The 15797-nt window shown below is 35.4% G+C and overlaps 1 protein-coding gene across 11 annotated transcripts in view; it reads left to right on the top strand.

Annotated features, from left to right (window-relative positions):
- The window catches only part of GRAMD1C (GRAM domain containing 1C), an 87399-nt gene that overhangs the window by 21277 nt on the left and 50325 nt on the right, over positions 1-15797 (top strand). For 5 of the 11 annotated variants that reach the window (XM_070242766.1, XM_014732882.3, XM_023623735.2 and 2 more), the window contains 3 exons: positions 3858-3942; positions 14865-14968; positions 15555-15650. In XM_070242766.1, coding sequence (XP_070098867.1) covers positions 3858-3942; positions 14865-14968; positions 15555-15650 — 285 coding nt within the window. Of the gene's footprint in view, positions 1-3857; positions 3943-10597; positions 10725-14864; positions 14969-15554; positions 15651-15797 lie in introns of all 11 variants that reach the window. The other 6 variants (XM_023623734.2, XM_070242761.1, XM_070242768.1 and 3 more) reach the window with 2 other exon arrangements.

The following is a 15797-nucleotide window of genomic DNA, read 5'->3' as shown; positions in this document are numbered from 1 at the left end:
TCATATACCCTGGCAAGCAGTCTGAGATCGCCTTATTCCACTTTTAAGGACTAAATTGCCTTGAAGCTGGGCTGTAGTCCTTGTGTTGTTGATCTGTAATTTTATTCTATTCTTGACAGAGAATATACCACCGGGTATGGTTTCAATACTTAAAAATTTTTTTTCTTCCCAAATCCCCCCAGTACATAGTTGTATTTTGTAGTTGTGGGTCCTTCTAGTTGTGGGATGTGGGATGCCGCCTCAGCATGGCCTAATGAGCAGTGCCATGTCCGCTCCCAGGATCGGAACCCGCGAAACCCAGGGCCGCCAAAGCGGAGTGCGCGAATTTAACCACTCGGCTGCGGGGCGGGCCCTCAGTACTTTTAAATTTATTGAAACTTGTTTTGTGGCCTAGCATATTGTCTATCCTGGAGAATGTTCCATGTGTGCTTGAAAAATTGTGTATTCTGCAGTCGTTGAATGAAGTGTTTTATAAGTGCCAGTCAGGTATTATCGGTGGAAATGTATTTTCCCCCCAGTTTTATTGAGGTGTAATTGACAAAATAGTAAGCTAAAAAGTGTACATTGTGATGATTTGATGTACATATGCATTGTGCAAGGACAACTCCCATCCAGTTAATTAATACATCCATCACCTCACATATTAGTCGTCTTTTTTTTGGTGAGAACATTAAGCTCTACTCTCTTAGCAAATTTCAGTTTTAATTATACAATCCAGTGTTATCAACTATACTCATCATGTCTTACATTAGATCCTCAGACCTTATTCATCTTATTGCTGAAAGTTGTACCCTTTTTACCAACCTCTCCTTGTTTCCCCAACCCCTCAGCCCCTGGCAACCCCTTTTCTGCTCTCTGTTCCTATAAGTTTGACTTTTCATTTGGATTCCACATAAAAGTGATACCCCCCAGTATTCGTCTATCTCTGTCTGGCTTATTTCACTTAGCATAATGCCCTCAAGGTCCATCCGTGTTGTCACAAATGACTGAATAAGGTTAAAGTCTTATCCTTGCTGATTTTCTGTCTAGTCATTCAATCAGTTATTGAGAAGGGGTTATTGCTATCTCTAACTTATGTTGAACGGTCTGTTTTTTCAATTGTGTCATGTCAGTTTTTCCTTTGTGTATTTTGCAGCTCTGTTGTTAGATGTGTATACATTTATAATTGTTGTGTCTTCCTCATATATTGACCTTTTTGTCATTATAAAAGTATCTCTTAGTGCCTAGTAATATTTTTTGTTTAAAGTCTATTTCAGCTGATAGTAATATAACCACTCAGGTTCTCCGTGGTTACTGTTCATTGGTATATCTTTTCCCATTGCTTCACTTTCAGCCTCTTTGTGTTTTTGCATCTAAGGTATGTGTCTCTTATAGACAGCATATAGTTGGGTCTATTTTTATCCAGTTTGACGGTCTCTGAGTTTAGTCCATTTATATTTAATGAAGTAATTTTATGATTGTATTTACAAATAGCCATTTTACTATTTGTTTTCTCTATGTTACATATCTTTTTTGTTCCTCTACTCCCCCTTTACTTCTTTCTTTATGTGTCAAATATTTTTTAGGATACCAATTTAATTCCTCTTAATTTAAAAAAATGTATTTGAGAGGTTTTTTTAGTAATTGTTTGAAGGATTACAGTATACGTCTTAACTTCTCACAATATACTTTGGATTATTAACCTAATTCTGCTAAAATATTGAACCCTTGCTGCAACCTGGATCCATTACCTCTACCCTCCTTTGTGCTATTATTGTCATATATATTACACCTGTGTATCTCACAAACCTTACAATACAATATTATAATTGTTGCTGTATAGACTCCTAGGTCTTTTAAAGATGTTAAGAGAGAAATTGGAAAATAGATTTGTATGCTCTTTTGTAGCTACCTACATATTTCCACTTCTGGTGCTCTTCATTTCTTCTTGTGAATTTGAGTTACTATATTGTGTCATTTTTTTGTAGCTGAAGAACTTCCTTTAGTAATTCTTTAAGGCAGATCTGCCATCTCCATTGTTTATGATGAGGTCAGCCATTAGTAATACTGTTTTTTACCTGTTCGTGAGTCATTTTTCTTTTGCTGCTTTCAAATTCTTTGTCTTTCAGCAATTTAACTGTGGTATGTCCAAGTCTGAAACTCTTTTCTTTATCCTACTTGGGGTTCGTTGAGCCTCTTTGATCTGTAGATTAATGTTTCTCATCAAATTTGAAAAATTTCTTAAAATGTTTTTCTGCCTCCCCTTTCCCTTCTAATACTCCCATTACATGTATTTTGAATAACTTAATGTTATCCCACAGGTCTCTGAGTCTGTTCATTTTCTATAATCTTTTTCATCTCTATTCTTCAAATTGGATAATTTTTATTAATCTGTCTTTAAGTTCACTGATTATTTCTCTGCCATTTTGAATCTTTGGTTGAGTCCCTCTAGTGAATTTTTTATTTCAGTGACTGTAGTTTTCAACTTCAGAATGTCCTTTTTTTCTTAAAATTTAAAAAAAAATCTATTTGTCAAGATTCTCTACTTGTTGAGTCATTGTTGTCATACTTTCCTTTAATTCTTTAAACATGGTTCTCTTTAGTTCTTTGAACATAACAAACTGCTTTGATGTCTGCGCTAAATTCAGTATCTAGGGACCCTGAAAGACCACATTGCCTGCTTTTTTCATTATTAGTATGAGTGGCATTCCTCTGTTTCTTTGAATGTTTCACAATTTTTGTTGAAAATTTTACAGTTTACATAATATATTGTAGCAACTCTGGATTCTGATTGCATCCTCCCTGCCCCTAAAGCCTGTCATTGCTGATTTTTGTTTGTTTAATACCTTGCCTAGAGTAAATCTGTGAAATCTGTTTGTCCTGTGGCATGTATAAATGAATGTTTCTGCTCAGTTTGTTGTTGTTTTTATTTTTAGGGCTGTCTTCTCAGTGGTTACCCCTTATGTCAGCCAATGATTTGTCAGAAATTGTGCTCAAAAACATAGAGCCAGTAAGACTTTTCCCTTCTGCAGACAGATCTGTGTGTAGTTGGTTAACACGCTCAGATTCAATGCATTTTCAAGTTTGTCTCAGTTTTTACGTTCCTCTGAGATTTCTTGTGTCTCCAACAAGGACTTCGTGGATAGTCTGGGATCTCTTTAGTCTCTGCTACACACACATGCAGGCTCTCTTCAGCCAGGAATGCATGGAGAGTTTATCAAGCCTGTCCATGGCTGTCTCTCCTCCAAGATCTCTTTAAGTCCCCAGTAACCTGCCAGTTTGCTTGTTTCTTGCCCCAGTTAGGACTGCAACCTCACACTCACTTGGGTAGCTTCAGAATTTTCCATTTCACTTCTGGACATTGGTTTTCTGCTCTCCACTCTGAATCAACTCAGCCCCCTCTCTCAGCATAGCTGCTAGTTTTCATGGCCTGTTCTGTCCTTGTAGAAACACCACACTGACTTAACTGATGGGGGAGGAAGAGTACAGGAGCGGGCCAAGGAAACAGTGCCACAGACTGCTGTTCCCAAGTTCAGTAGATTTTCATGAACAAATACTTCTCAGTTTATTGTATGCTTTTGGTCAGTTTCTAATAATTTGAGATGATTGTTTTTGATAGTTTTTTCCCCCAGCTATCTGTTTGCTTTTGCAGGGAGGGTTTGCCAAACTCCTCACTCCATTGTGCTGAAAGTTTACGTTGCTTCCTTTGGGTGATTTTTGAAATGTTTATGTCGTTTTTCATACAAAGACACACAAAATATTGCACAATAGCATATTATTTTAAAGTTCGGTTTAAATTTATTTTCTAAGACACTGCATTTCAATTTATCTAATGAAGATTATAATTAAACAGAAATTAAATCTTTTTGTTGTTGCAGATTTCAAGTTCCACCTATAAAGACAGGAATGAGGAATACAAAAGACAGTTCACACATCTACCTGATACAGAGAAGTTGATAGCAGGTAAACAAGACAGGAAGTTGCCAAAAACCCATTTTTCTCCCTCATTATCAAAATAGAACTGATGAGTGACAATATTTGTAGATTTAGGCCTTTATGCTACCATAAGCAGCATGTTATCGTTTGTGATTAGGCAATGTAAAACTAAGTTGTAATTGAGGGAGGAGTGATTTCCGACTTATAAAAATATTGAGTGCTAGCTAAGAAAATAGAACCAAAAGGAAATGATTTGTCACAATTTCTTCTGGTGCTTGTTTCGTATGATTTTGTAGGGAAAATTTAAATTAGATGCTCAATAGTTATTACTGTCTCCAGAAAATTTACTCCTTAATGGATTATAGAGCAATTTCATAAAATTTTCTAGGGCTATATCATTATTCATGTAATCTTTGATGTAGATTATTTTTGAAATAGACGTTAAGAGGAAAAATTTAGTCATTTTTTTACAAAAGTGCTTTTTTTTTTTTATTGAAGTATAGTTGACATACAATATTGTATTAGTTTCAAGTTTACAACATACTGGTTTTCCACTTGTATACATTATGAAATGATCTCCATGGGAAGTCAAGTTACCATCTGTCACCATACAAAGCTATTACAGTGTTATTGACTGTATTCCCTGTGCTGTACATAAAAGTGCTTTATTTTTGATATAAGATTGACATAGATTCTTTACAATCAAAATAAAGAACTAGGTTTTAGTTTTAATATATATTTCATTCAAACCATTTATTCCTAGAAATTTGTCAGGTTTCTGGTATTGATGGGCAGTGTGCAATACAGCGTAACTGAATTTCTAGATAGTTGAGCTCAGTATTTTAAATATCATAATAATGAATTAAAACAACTGTTAAGACCATTTGAAAGTAATACATTCTCATGATAAATGTTCAAATACTGCATAAGGGCATGTAGTGAAAAGAGAGTGGTCCTTGTGACTGAGACCACTGTGACCTTTGTCTTAGGTGATAACCATTTTTAGTAGTTTCTTATATTTCCAGAAGTTTCCTGTTGTATTTCAAGGGGAATATACATATATTCCTAACAAAACTTAAGTGGGAGGACACTGTGCTTACTGTCTGAATCTTGTTTAGAGCTCCTTCTGTTAGCACTACCCTGGATCCACTTCATTCTTTAATGGCTGCCTAGTATTCAACTGAATGAATGTTGTACCATAATTTATGTAACAAATCCCCTATTGAGGGACATTATGATTGCTTCCTGTCTTTTACTGTTACTAACAATGTTACACCGAACCTTCTTGTACATTTCTTTTGGCACACGTGTGCCCACGTATGGTAGGATAAATTCCGTCAAGTGAAATTGTGCCAAAAAGGTAATGAGATTTTAAAAGTTTAGTGTTGGCAAGTTACCCCTAAAAAGGCTGAATGAGTGTTCATTCTCAGCAGCAGCATATTAAGTACCTGGTTTGCCACACCTTAGGAACTTTGCTTTAGCGAAATTTGGTAGGTAGAAAGGGTACTTGATCGTTATGTAAATATACATTTCTTTAATTATGAGGGAGGTTGAACATCTATTTATATGTCTATAAACCGTTTGTATTTTTTTTTCTGTGAACCTTTCTCTTCATAAACTTTGCCCATTTTTTTCTAGTGGTTATTTGTCTTTTTATTAATTTGTAGTAGCTTATTAAATGTTTAAAAAATTAGACATTTTTCATGTGTGTTGTGAATGTTTCTTGTCAGGTTGTCACTTGAAATCACATGCTTTTCATGGAAACCCTTATAAAATGTGTCGTAGTCATCACTGCCTTCCTGAAAGAAACTGATGCAGTGATATAAACTCATTATGAAACATTGAAGCTATGCAGAAAAATAGAAAGAGAAAATTGAAAATCGTTGGTGATCCTACCACCTATATATAATTTTGGTTAATATTTGTGGATAGCTTTCTAGATATTTTTCACTGTGTAAATTTGCTTTCAAAAATCTACATTTTTATATTTTTTCTTCTGCTACAATAAACCTGTTCATTCTATAAAATTTGGAAAATACAGACATTTACAAAGTAGAAAACTAAAACCACATATAATTGTACCATCCAGAAATAATATGAATGATAGACATACCTATACAAATTAAAGTATGTAATTGGGATCATTCTCTATAAATGGCTTTGAGTTCTTAGATTTAACCATATGTTGCATCACTGTCTTCTGATACAGTGTCCTAAATTTAATTTAACTTTTCAGTTTTAAAAACAACTCAGCGTCATCACAAACCCACAGTATTGTACTTCATAGGTTAGTTCAATAAATATTTATTAGCCCTCATTGTATGCCAGACACCGTGCTGTTTTTGAAGAACTCAGAGTCTGGTAGGAAAGTAGATATATATACAAATCATTATGACTCAGGGTGGCATGAGCAGTTTTAACAAGGTATGGAAGTAGTACAAAGGAAGACACAACTTACCATCTTGGAGGAAGACAAGTATTTTAATTTGGGGCATGTTGAGTTTGAGTTGCCAAGACAAGATATCCACTATGTAGATATATTATCTGGAAATAAAGATTTAGTATATATCACAGAAGTCTTCTAGCTGACCTCTCCTCCCATCTTGCATGCCTTCAGTCTGTTCAGTAATGTAGCTATAATGGCTTTTCTAAAATGTGGATCTGATCAGATTAAAACCCTTCATGGATGGCATTCCAGTGACCTTAGAATAAAGTTTGACTTCCTGGCTTAAATGGCCTTAGATGTATGTTAAATATCCTCTACCCTTCATCTTTCATCAAGTTCCCTTCAATCTCTTGACTTCCCTTTCTGAAGTCAAACTTCTTTATATACGGCATTTCCTTTTACTTCCAAACCTTTTTATTTCATTTTGTCTAGAACTGTTTTCCCTCCTCTGTACCTGGCTATCTTTTATTTATATTTTAGACTTACTTACATATTACTCATTTAGGGATGCCTTTGCTGTCTATTTGACTAGGTTGGGTGCAGGTGTGATATTCAGCTACTGCTCACCAGAGCAGCAGTAGTAGTAATTAAAATACTGAAACAGTGGCTGATAAATAGCTACTGCCTTGAGTCCCACAAGTGACTCCTCATACCTTGGCTTTCCTGGCCTCTCTTCTAGGATTCTTAGGATGTTTTCATGATCCAGCAGCTAAATGGCTTGTGTCTGACACAGGTCCCAGTAGAACTCTGATCCAGCACTATGATGGGTGACCAATTTTGTTATTTTAAATATCACCTCTGGATAGATGTCCCTGCTATTCCCATAAGTTCCTTGCACTTTCCTCTATCATATATTTACAGGACCATTATCTATATTATTTGCTATTGTAACACTGACACCTAGGCCAGTATTGGACTTATAATAATGGGTACTCAATGATTGAATGGATGGTTGATGGATAATGAATGAATGAGTAAGCAAATGAATATCGATATCATTTAAAATCAGAAGAATAGATGAGCTCAACTGTGGATAACATGTAGAGTTAAAAGAATACTAAAAAAAGAATTATGGCATCAATAGAAGAGGAGAATCCAGTAAAAGATTCAGAAGGAAAGGTCACAGAGTGTGTGAAGATCCGGAAGAAAGGAGTATCACAGTATTCCAGGGTGCAAAGAGTTGTAAGAGTCAGGATAGGTCAACAGTGTGAAATACAGTTGAACTAAATGAAAATAATTCGTGAGATGCAGCTAAAGTAAGTACATAGAGGAAGGTTTATAGCGTTAAATGCATTTGTTAGGAAACAAAAAGGAAGTAAAATCAGTAACCTAAGCTTATACCTCATAGAAGTATAAAAAAGAGGAAATTAAACCTAAAGCAATCAGATGGAAAGAAATGATAAAGACTAGCGCATAAGTCAATGAAATTGAAAATAGAGAAAAAAATGAGAAAATCAATGAAACCAAAGCTGGTTCTTTGAAGACATCAATAAAATTGATAAACCAAGAGCCTGGTTGACCAAGAAAAAACATAGAAGACACAAATTATCAGTATGAGGAATGGAAGAGGGACCATCACCACTGATCCCATGGATATTAAAAGGATAATAAGGAATACTGTGAACGACTCTATGCCCATAAATGTAATAACAGATAAAGTGGACTAATTCCTTGAAAGATACAAACTACCAAACCGCACACAAGAAGAAACATATAGCCTGAATAGCCCTTACACCTATTAAAGAAATTGAATTTGTGGTTGAAAACCTTCCAAAAAGAGAAAACTCTGGAACTAGATGATTGCAGTGGTGAAGTTTATTACCTTTTATGGAAGAAATAGTAGCTCTTATGGAAGATAAGAAAGATCACCTCTCAACTCATTTTATGAGACTAGTATTACCAAAATACCAAAACCAGACAAAAACATTGCAAGAAAATAAAACTAAAGACCAATATCTCTCATGAACATAGATGTGAAAAGCTGAAACAAAATATTAGCAAATCAAATTGAGCAATTTATAAAAAGGATAATGGATCATAACCAAGTGAAGGTCATTCCAGGAATGCAAGGCTAGTTCAACACTCAGAAGCAGTCAATGTAATTCACCATATGAGCAGACTAAATGTGAAAAACCATGTAGTCGTCTCCATAGATGCAGAAAAAACATTTGACAAAATTTGACATTCATTCGTAATAAAAACTCTCAGCAAGCTTGGGATAGAAGGGAACTTCTTCAACCTCCGTAGAAGCAACCAGGAAAACCTATAGCTAGCATCATGCTTAATGATGAGAAATCACATTCCACCTAGAATTAGGAACAAGGTAAATATGTCCTCTCTAATCACTCCTATCAGCATTGTGCTTGAAGTTGTGAATGTGATACACTTGAAATAAAAGGCATCCAGGTTAGGAAAAAAAACCTTAATTTATTGGCAGAAAACATTATTCACGTAGAAAATCTCAGATAATAGACAAGAAAGCTCCTAGATTTAATGAGTGAGTTTAGTAAAGTCACAGGAATGAGTTTATTGAAGGTAAAAGAAAGAATCATATTCCTGTATACTATCAATGAACAACTAAAATTTGACTTCTAAAAATACCATTTGTATCAGAACCTCCCAATAATGAAGTACTTAGGTATAAGTCGTAACAAATATGCAGGTTCTATATGCTGACAACTGCCAAACATTGATAAAAGAAGATCTAAATAAGTGTTTATGGATCAGAAAACTCAATATTGTTAAGATCTCAATTCCCTCAAATGAAAATCCCAGCAAGCTTTTTCATAGATATTAACAAGCTGATTCTAAAATTTATATGGAGCAGCAAAGGCATTAGAATATCCAAAACAATTCTGAAAAAGAGCAAAGCTGGAGGACACATACTACTTGACAAGACTTCTGAAGCTCGAGTACTCAAGACAGTATGAGACTTGCCAAAGGACAGACAGTTATGTGGTGGAACAGAAAAAAAAGCCTGTGTATAAATTCACACAAATATTGTGAACTGATTTTTGACAAAGGTGCAAATTCAATGGAGAAAAGTTAGTTTTTTCAACAAATTGGGCTGGAACAATTAGATGTCCATATACAAAAACGTGAATCTTGATGCATACCACACACTTTATACTGGAATTAGCTCAAAATGGATTGTAAGCCTAACTGTAAAACTGTAAAACTTCTAGAAGAAAACGTGTGTTTTTCTAGGGAAAATCTATGTGACCTTAGATTTGATGATGAATTTTTAGATGCAACACCAAAAGCCTGATTCATACAAGAAAAAACTGATTAAGTGGACTTTATCAAAATTAAAATCTTTGCTATGCAAAGATACTGTTTAGAGTGTGAAAATACAAGCCACAGACTGGGAGAAAATAGTTGATAATCACATATCTGATTAATATATTTTTATTTAATATATTTTTATATATATCTATAAAAATAAACTATTCTTAAAAGTCAGCAATAAGAACACAAACAACCCAGTTAAAAAAATGGGCAAATAGACAATTTATCAAAGAGATAAATGGATGGCAAATAAGCATATGAAAAAAAGCTCAACATCAGTTGTCTTAGGGAAATGCAAATTAAAAGCACAATTAAACTATATACCTATGACAGTTGCTAAAATTAAAAACAACAACAAAACAACTGACACCACCAAATGATGATGAGAATACAAAGCTACAAGGAACTCTCATCCATTAGTGGTGGGAATGCAAAATGGTACAGCTGCTTTGGATGACAAGTTGGCAGTTTCTCATAAAGTTAAACATACTCTTAACCATATGACCCAGGAATCCTAGTTATTTACCCAAGTGAATTGTAGACTTATGTTCATAAAAGTCCTGTACATGAATGTTTATGGAGTCTTTATTAACAATTGGAAATAACCAAGATGTCATTCAACTGGTGAATGAACAACTAAACTGTGTTATATCTATACAGTGGAATACTATTCAGCAATAAAAAGGAGCAAGCTATTGATACAGCAACATGGATGAATCTTCAATGCGTTTTTCTAAGTGAAAAAAGCAAAACTCAAAAGGCTACATATTTTATGATTCCATTTACATGACATTTCAGAAAATGCAAACATGTAGGGATGGAAAAGAGATCTGTGATCACTAGGAGGGGAGAATGGCTTCATAAGGGAATTTTTAGGGTGATGGAATGGTTCTATATGGTACTGGAATGGTAGTTACATAACTCTGTGCATTTGTTAAACCTTTATAGAGAGAACTTGATTGGATAAAAATTGAAAAATCAACCAGCATATTGGGAGATCCCAGGATGGAATGCTGACTGAGAAAAGACTCTGAACTGTATCACAGATGAATGACATAACTGCGCTCAAGGATGGGTTAGTACATCCATTTCCCAGCTCTGTCTGCTGAGAGGGCCTAGAAACAGTGATGCTCCAGTAGCAGTGAGCATGTCCATGACCCAGATTTTGGTCTCTAGGTACCGTTCTCCAATGAAAGGAATGAGAACTCCTTGAAGAAATGCTCCGTTCTAGGGGTGGAGCAGTGAAAATACAAGATGAGTGACTTTGGAGTATCTTATAATGCTTAAAAGCAAGGAAGTGCTACAAAAAAAAAAAAAAAAAGACAGGAGCTAACTTGAAAGAACTCCCAGAGGTCAAAGATAGAATAATTTCGGCACTGAAATAAATAATGATAATATTGGATTATAACCTGAAGAATAAAATAAATATCCATGAGTCCATACTGATATAAATAAAAATGCTTGAATAATTAAATAAATGGGAAAGAAGACACAAATCTTCCTCCAATAGTATCCCCAGTAATTTATATACACATTAAAGTTTGAGAAGCTCTGATCTAGGAAATAACACTTAAGTGCTATACCTCCAGCTGGAAGCCTTAGTTGATTCTTAACTCTGTGCATATAATGATGAAGGGTCTCTAAAATATTTTAACCAATCCAAGTATATCGATACAGCTGATTTCACCAGTGTGACCCCATGTCTAGCATCCAACATGCTGATAAGCCACTATTTCATGAATGAAAACCCACTTCTAATACATATATACTAATTAGCCAAACATTTATTGTTGAACAGCGATAGGTAGCTGAAAGGCTTATAGTACCCCCTGATGAAATGTAGTCCTAATTAAATTGTTAGCTGACCCATCCCAAGTGTGAATCCCCGAGTAGGGCAACTACCTATCCCTACAATATTTCTAAACATCTACTTCAGCTGGCGTATATATCCCCACTTTTTTACTCCTAATATTCATTTGTGCCGTCTCTTTTAGCTTGCTTAATCTTGGCCAAAGAAAATGTTGCATTGGGGAAATAGAATTAAAAGCAAAATATCTTACCAACCCAGAAAAAAACGTCTCCACAAAAGTAGAAGAGAAAGAAAACAGTTTTATTATTGAATAAGCATTAAACTGGAATGTGATGTGCATCCCAGGTAATCTGTAGAAGAGATTGTAAAGACAGAAAGAAATCTCACCCTTTCATGTAGCCAGGCAGATACCACCCTTTACGCACGTCCTAAAGATAAGGGAAAACTAGTCCTCAAGGAGGAGGACTCAACGCACCATTTGTCACACATAGTTCATCCTAAATTCACCTGTCATTGGGGCGACTATCTGTGGTGGCTAATTGGCTTTATGGAAAGAAAAAATAACTCCTCTTTATGACGGCAGTTAGTTTTGCAACTTGGAGTAAGACACCACCAAAATGAGGCTCCTGCACCCTCACCGAAAGAGAGTTACCTCCCTTGGTGTTTACATTTCAGAGCTCCCAGGTCCTTGAGAAAACATTCCTGGGTTGTAAAACTGGCAAAAACCTTATTTTGCTTTTAAAAAGATTCACATACCTCTCAAAGAGACTGGGAAAGAATTTATGTTTTCTAAAGAAAATTCCCTAAAGGAAGGCAGGGGTGGGGTGGGGGGTGGGGGTGGGGGTGTCTTTTTCCCTTTTTGCACTAGGGAAAATTTTCTTCTTTTTCAGTTTGTATTTACCCTTACAGTTGTCTCAGGTGAAAAGCAAACAAAATAACACACAAAGAATGTAAAGTGTGAAAAATGAGAATGGTTATCTTTTGTAATACTAAATCTGAAAGCAGTCCTAAAAATGTTGTTCCAAGAATCTTCTTAAAGCAATGTTAACATTGTTGGGCTCCCAAAGATGATTGCTCCTGGAAGAGAATGCTTTGGGATGTGTATTTCCCGACACGATTGTTTAAAAACACATTCTTTTAATTCACTGTCATTTCCCTTCTGGATAGCTATGCCTAAATTCTTCGGTAAAGCTAAATAATACATCTTGTTTATTTAAATATGTGTATACCACTTACTGTGCAAGCTTACTCCAGAAGTCCATGGTGCTGATTCACGCCATCTCTATTCTCATAACACTTTGTACACATGTCCCCTGTATCCTTTGTTATATTATAGTTATTAAAATAAAGCTTAAAGAGGTGGAGCCTTCAGTTGTGCCAAAACTGATCATGTAATAGCTAGTAAGTCGATGTTAACACACGCATCACAGTGACCTCTGTTGCTGGGTTCATTTACTTAGTTATTCTGACTTTCTAGTACCCAGTTATAAAGTTATAAAATCATAAAAAAATTTTTGATAAACATTATTTTCTTATTTCATTCCAGATGAATTAGATTGTTAATATGACTCATCAGGGAGAATATTGCCTTCCGAAATGCTGATAATTACGTGTTTGCTTATCAGTAGGGAAACTGGGAGCCAAAAAAAAAAAGTGAAATCTCTTTGCTTTTTAAAAAAAATTTTCCATTGCTTGCATAGGACATATTGCTAGGAAGCCATTCTATAAAAAATAAATTTTATTGAGTTGTAAGTTTATTACAATAAAATATACCTGTTTTAGGAAAACCATTTTTTTTTAAAACCACTGAAAAAAATCTGTCAATCTGTATCAAATGGTCTTCAGTTCAAACAATCCAGTTGGTTGCTACAGCTTTGAATGTCGTTAACATAAAATGCAGTGGTTCTCACAGTTGGCATCACCTGGGAGCTTGTTAGGCGTGAACGCTCTTCCCACCCCCAGAAATGTTCAATCGGAAACTCACCGGGAGGGGCCTAGCAATCTGTGGTTTAAAAAGTCTGCCAAGTGTTTCTGATCTGCAATTTGAGAAGCATTAAATTAATAAAGTGGTTTAGATAAACATTTCAGGACATCTCAAGGTGATCTTTAGCCCCGTCCCTGTTTTAGAGATGCGTACTAGTAAATGAGTAACTCTATCTGCTTAATTATTTACTCGGAGACTATATTTGGGGGCATCTCAGTTTTGTTGTGCAGAAGGAAGCATTTCGAAAGACTGAATTACTTTGCTCAGTTTTTAGTAGTTGCTTAGAAATTGCACATGACTGAATTTAAATATTTTGAGGTTTAAAAACTCAATAACTTCTTCCTAAAATTGCTGATCACTTTATAGTTTTTGAATTTATCAAACTGAATCTCCTTAGAGCAGCCCTTTATTTCTTGTATTGTCAATAATTAAGCCATACAGTTTACATTAGCCAGAACCAGGTCTTATTCTTAGAGGCATGGTGTTAACTTGTAGGTAGGCAGTGGCATTTATCAGAACACTCTTGATTTTACTGGATTTTAGTGCTGAGGTGGAGAGGATCAACTTTGAAACTAACTAAAAATATATATAATTTTTGGAGTCATCCTTGTCTCCTCTGTCACCCTTGTCCAGCATCTAATTATCCCCAATTCCCCATCAGTACTGCCTCTTCAATATCTCTGAATCTAACTACTTCTTTCTCTTAATTCTATCATCTCCTGGTCTGTGTCACCTTCATTTTTCCCCTAGACTTCCAACCGATTTATCTGAATCCAGTCTCGTGTGAATAAAGTGGTCTTTAACAATACACAGCTGATTATATCCCTTCCACTTAAAACTCACCAACGGCTTCTCATAAAGTCCACAGTGTACCATGGGCTGTGAGGCTTTATGTGATGTAACTTCTCCAGCTTCTCTCACACAGAGATCTATGCTGGTATAGTTGCTCAAATGTGCTATGTTTCTTTCTGTTATGGGGCCTTTGCAAATGCTGTTCCCTCATGGTCCAGCTGGCCCTTCATTGATGTTTAGATCTCAGTTTAAAGATCACTTTTTCTGGGAAACTTTTCCTGACACATTCTCTCCTTGCCCCACTCCCCCATACCTTTATATCCCTTTTCATATTTTCTCATAGCTTTCTCTACACTTTGGTCATTAAACATCTTTTTTATTTGTTTGTTTATGTATGCCTTTCCCTCTAGACTGTCTTCCATGAGGGCAAGGCCCATTTCTGATAACTGTAGTGCCTAGCAAAATATCTGGTATATGGTGCCCAAAGTGTATGAGTGAATGAATGAATGAATGAATGAACGAATGAACTAATGAATCGAGTGACGGCTTTCCATGTGTTAAAATAGTATGAGATTTATTAACTTGCTGGGTTTTTGTGAACAAGCTGCTCTGTATTTTTGTGTGTGTAGATTATGCTTGTGCTCTTCAGAGGGACATTTTGCTCCAGGGACGACTATACCTTTCAGAAAACTGGCTGTGTTTCTATAGCAACATCTTCAGATGGGAGACTACAGTAAGACCTATTTTGATTTGATTTGTTGACACAAATAATTGCATAGATAGAACTGTATACAGTCCTCCTAAAAACAATGTACTTAGATTCCGAAGTGAATTTATATATATTTGTATATCTTTACTTGGATACATGCACATCTATTTATACGTTGTAGAAGTGTATATTTTTCTTAATACATTGAGCTCCATTGGTACGTATTTAATACAGTTGGAGAAAGATTTCAGGTTGAAAAAAGCTTGAACATACTCCATTTTGACTGCCAAAATCATGTCCTCTGTGACAGACGGTCTCCATGTTGTTTGTGTATGTGTGTGTTAATGTGGAACATGAACGCCCACGTGTCTTTTCACACTGTATCCTAATGTTAGAGATGGAAGCTGATGGGGGACGTTGCTGAAGGGGAGAATGGCTGACTACTTATCGTGTTTTTCTTAGAGAATGCAAGCATGTGCTTATTACTATTAACTGTTTCAGGTTTGTCAACTGATTATTCAGGATTAGATTAATGTAATACCTGGTATTTTATATTATATGTGTTCCTGAAAAATCCACTTTGCAACTTTTCCTTCTTTTGTGTGTTTAGATTTCTATTGCTTTAAAGAATATAACCTTCATGACCAAGGAGAAAACTGCTCGACTCATCCCCAATGCCATCCAGATCGTTACAGAGGGAGAAAAGGTGAAAGACTTTTTTACCTTTGCTTTATTACATAATGTGGAGAAAATCTTCCGTGTACTGGTCATCAGTGTTGAGAATACAGGCAGTTCTTCTTGGAGTTAAGAATATCTAATAGGGACATGTTATATTTAATACTAGATTTCTGTA

The sequence above is a fragment of the Equus caballus genome, chromosome 19 (assembly GCF_041296265.1).
Source record: "Equus caballus isolate H_3958 breed thoroughbred chromosome 19, TB-T2T, whole genome shotgun sequence".
Taxonomy (NCBI): domain Eukaryota; kingdom Metazoa; phylum Chordata; class Mammalia; order Perissodactyla; family Equidae; genus Equus; species Equus caballus.
Note: the sequence above shows the minus strand (reverse complement) of the source record. Positions and strands in the feature narration are given on the sequence as shown.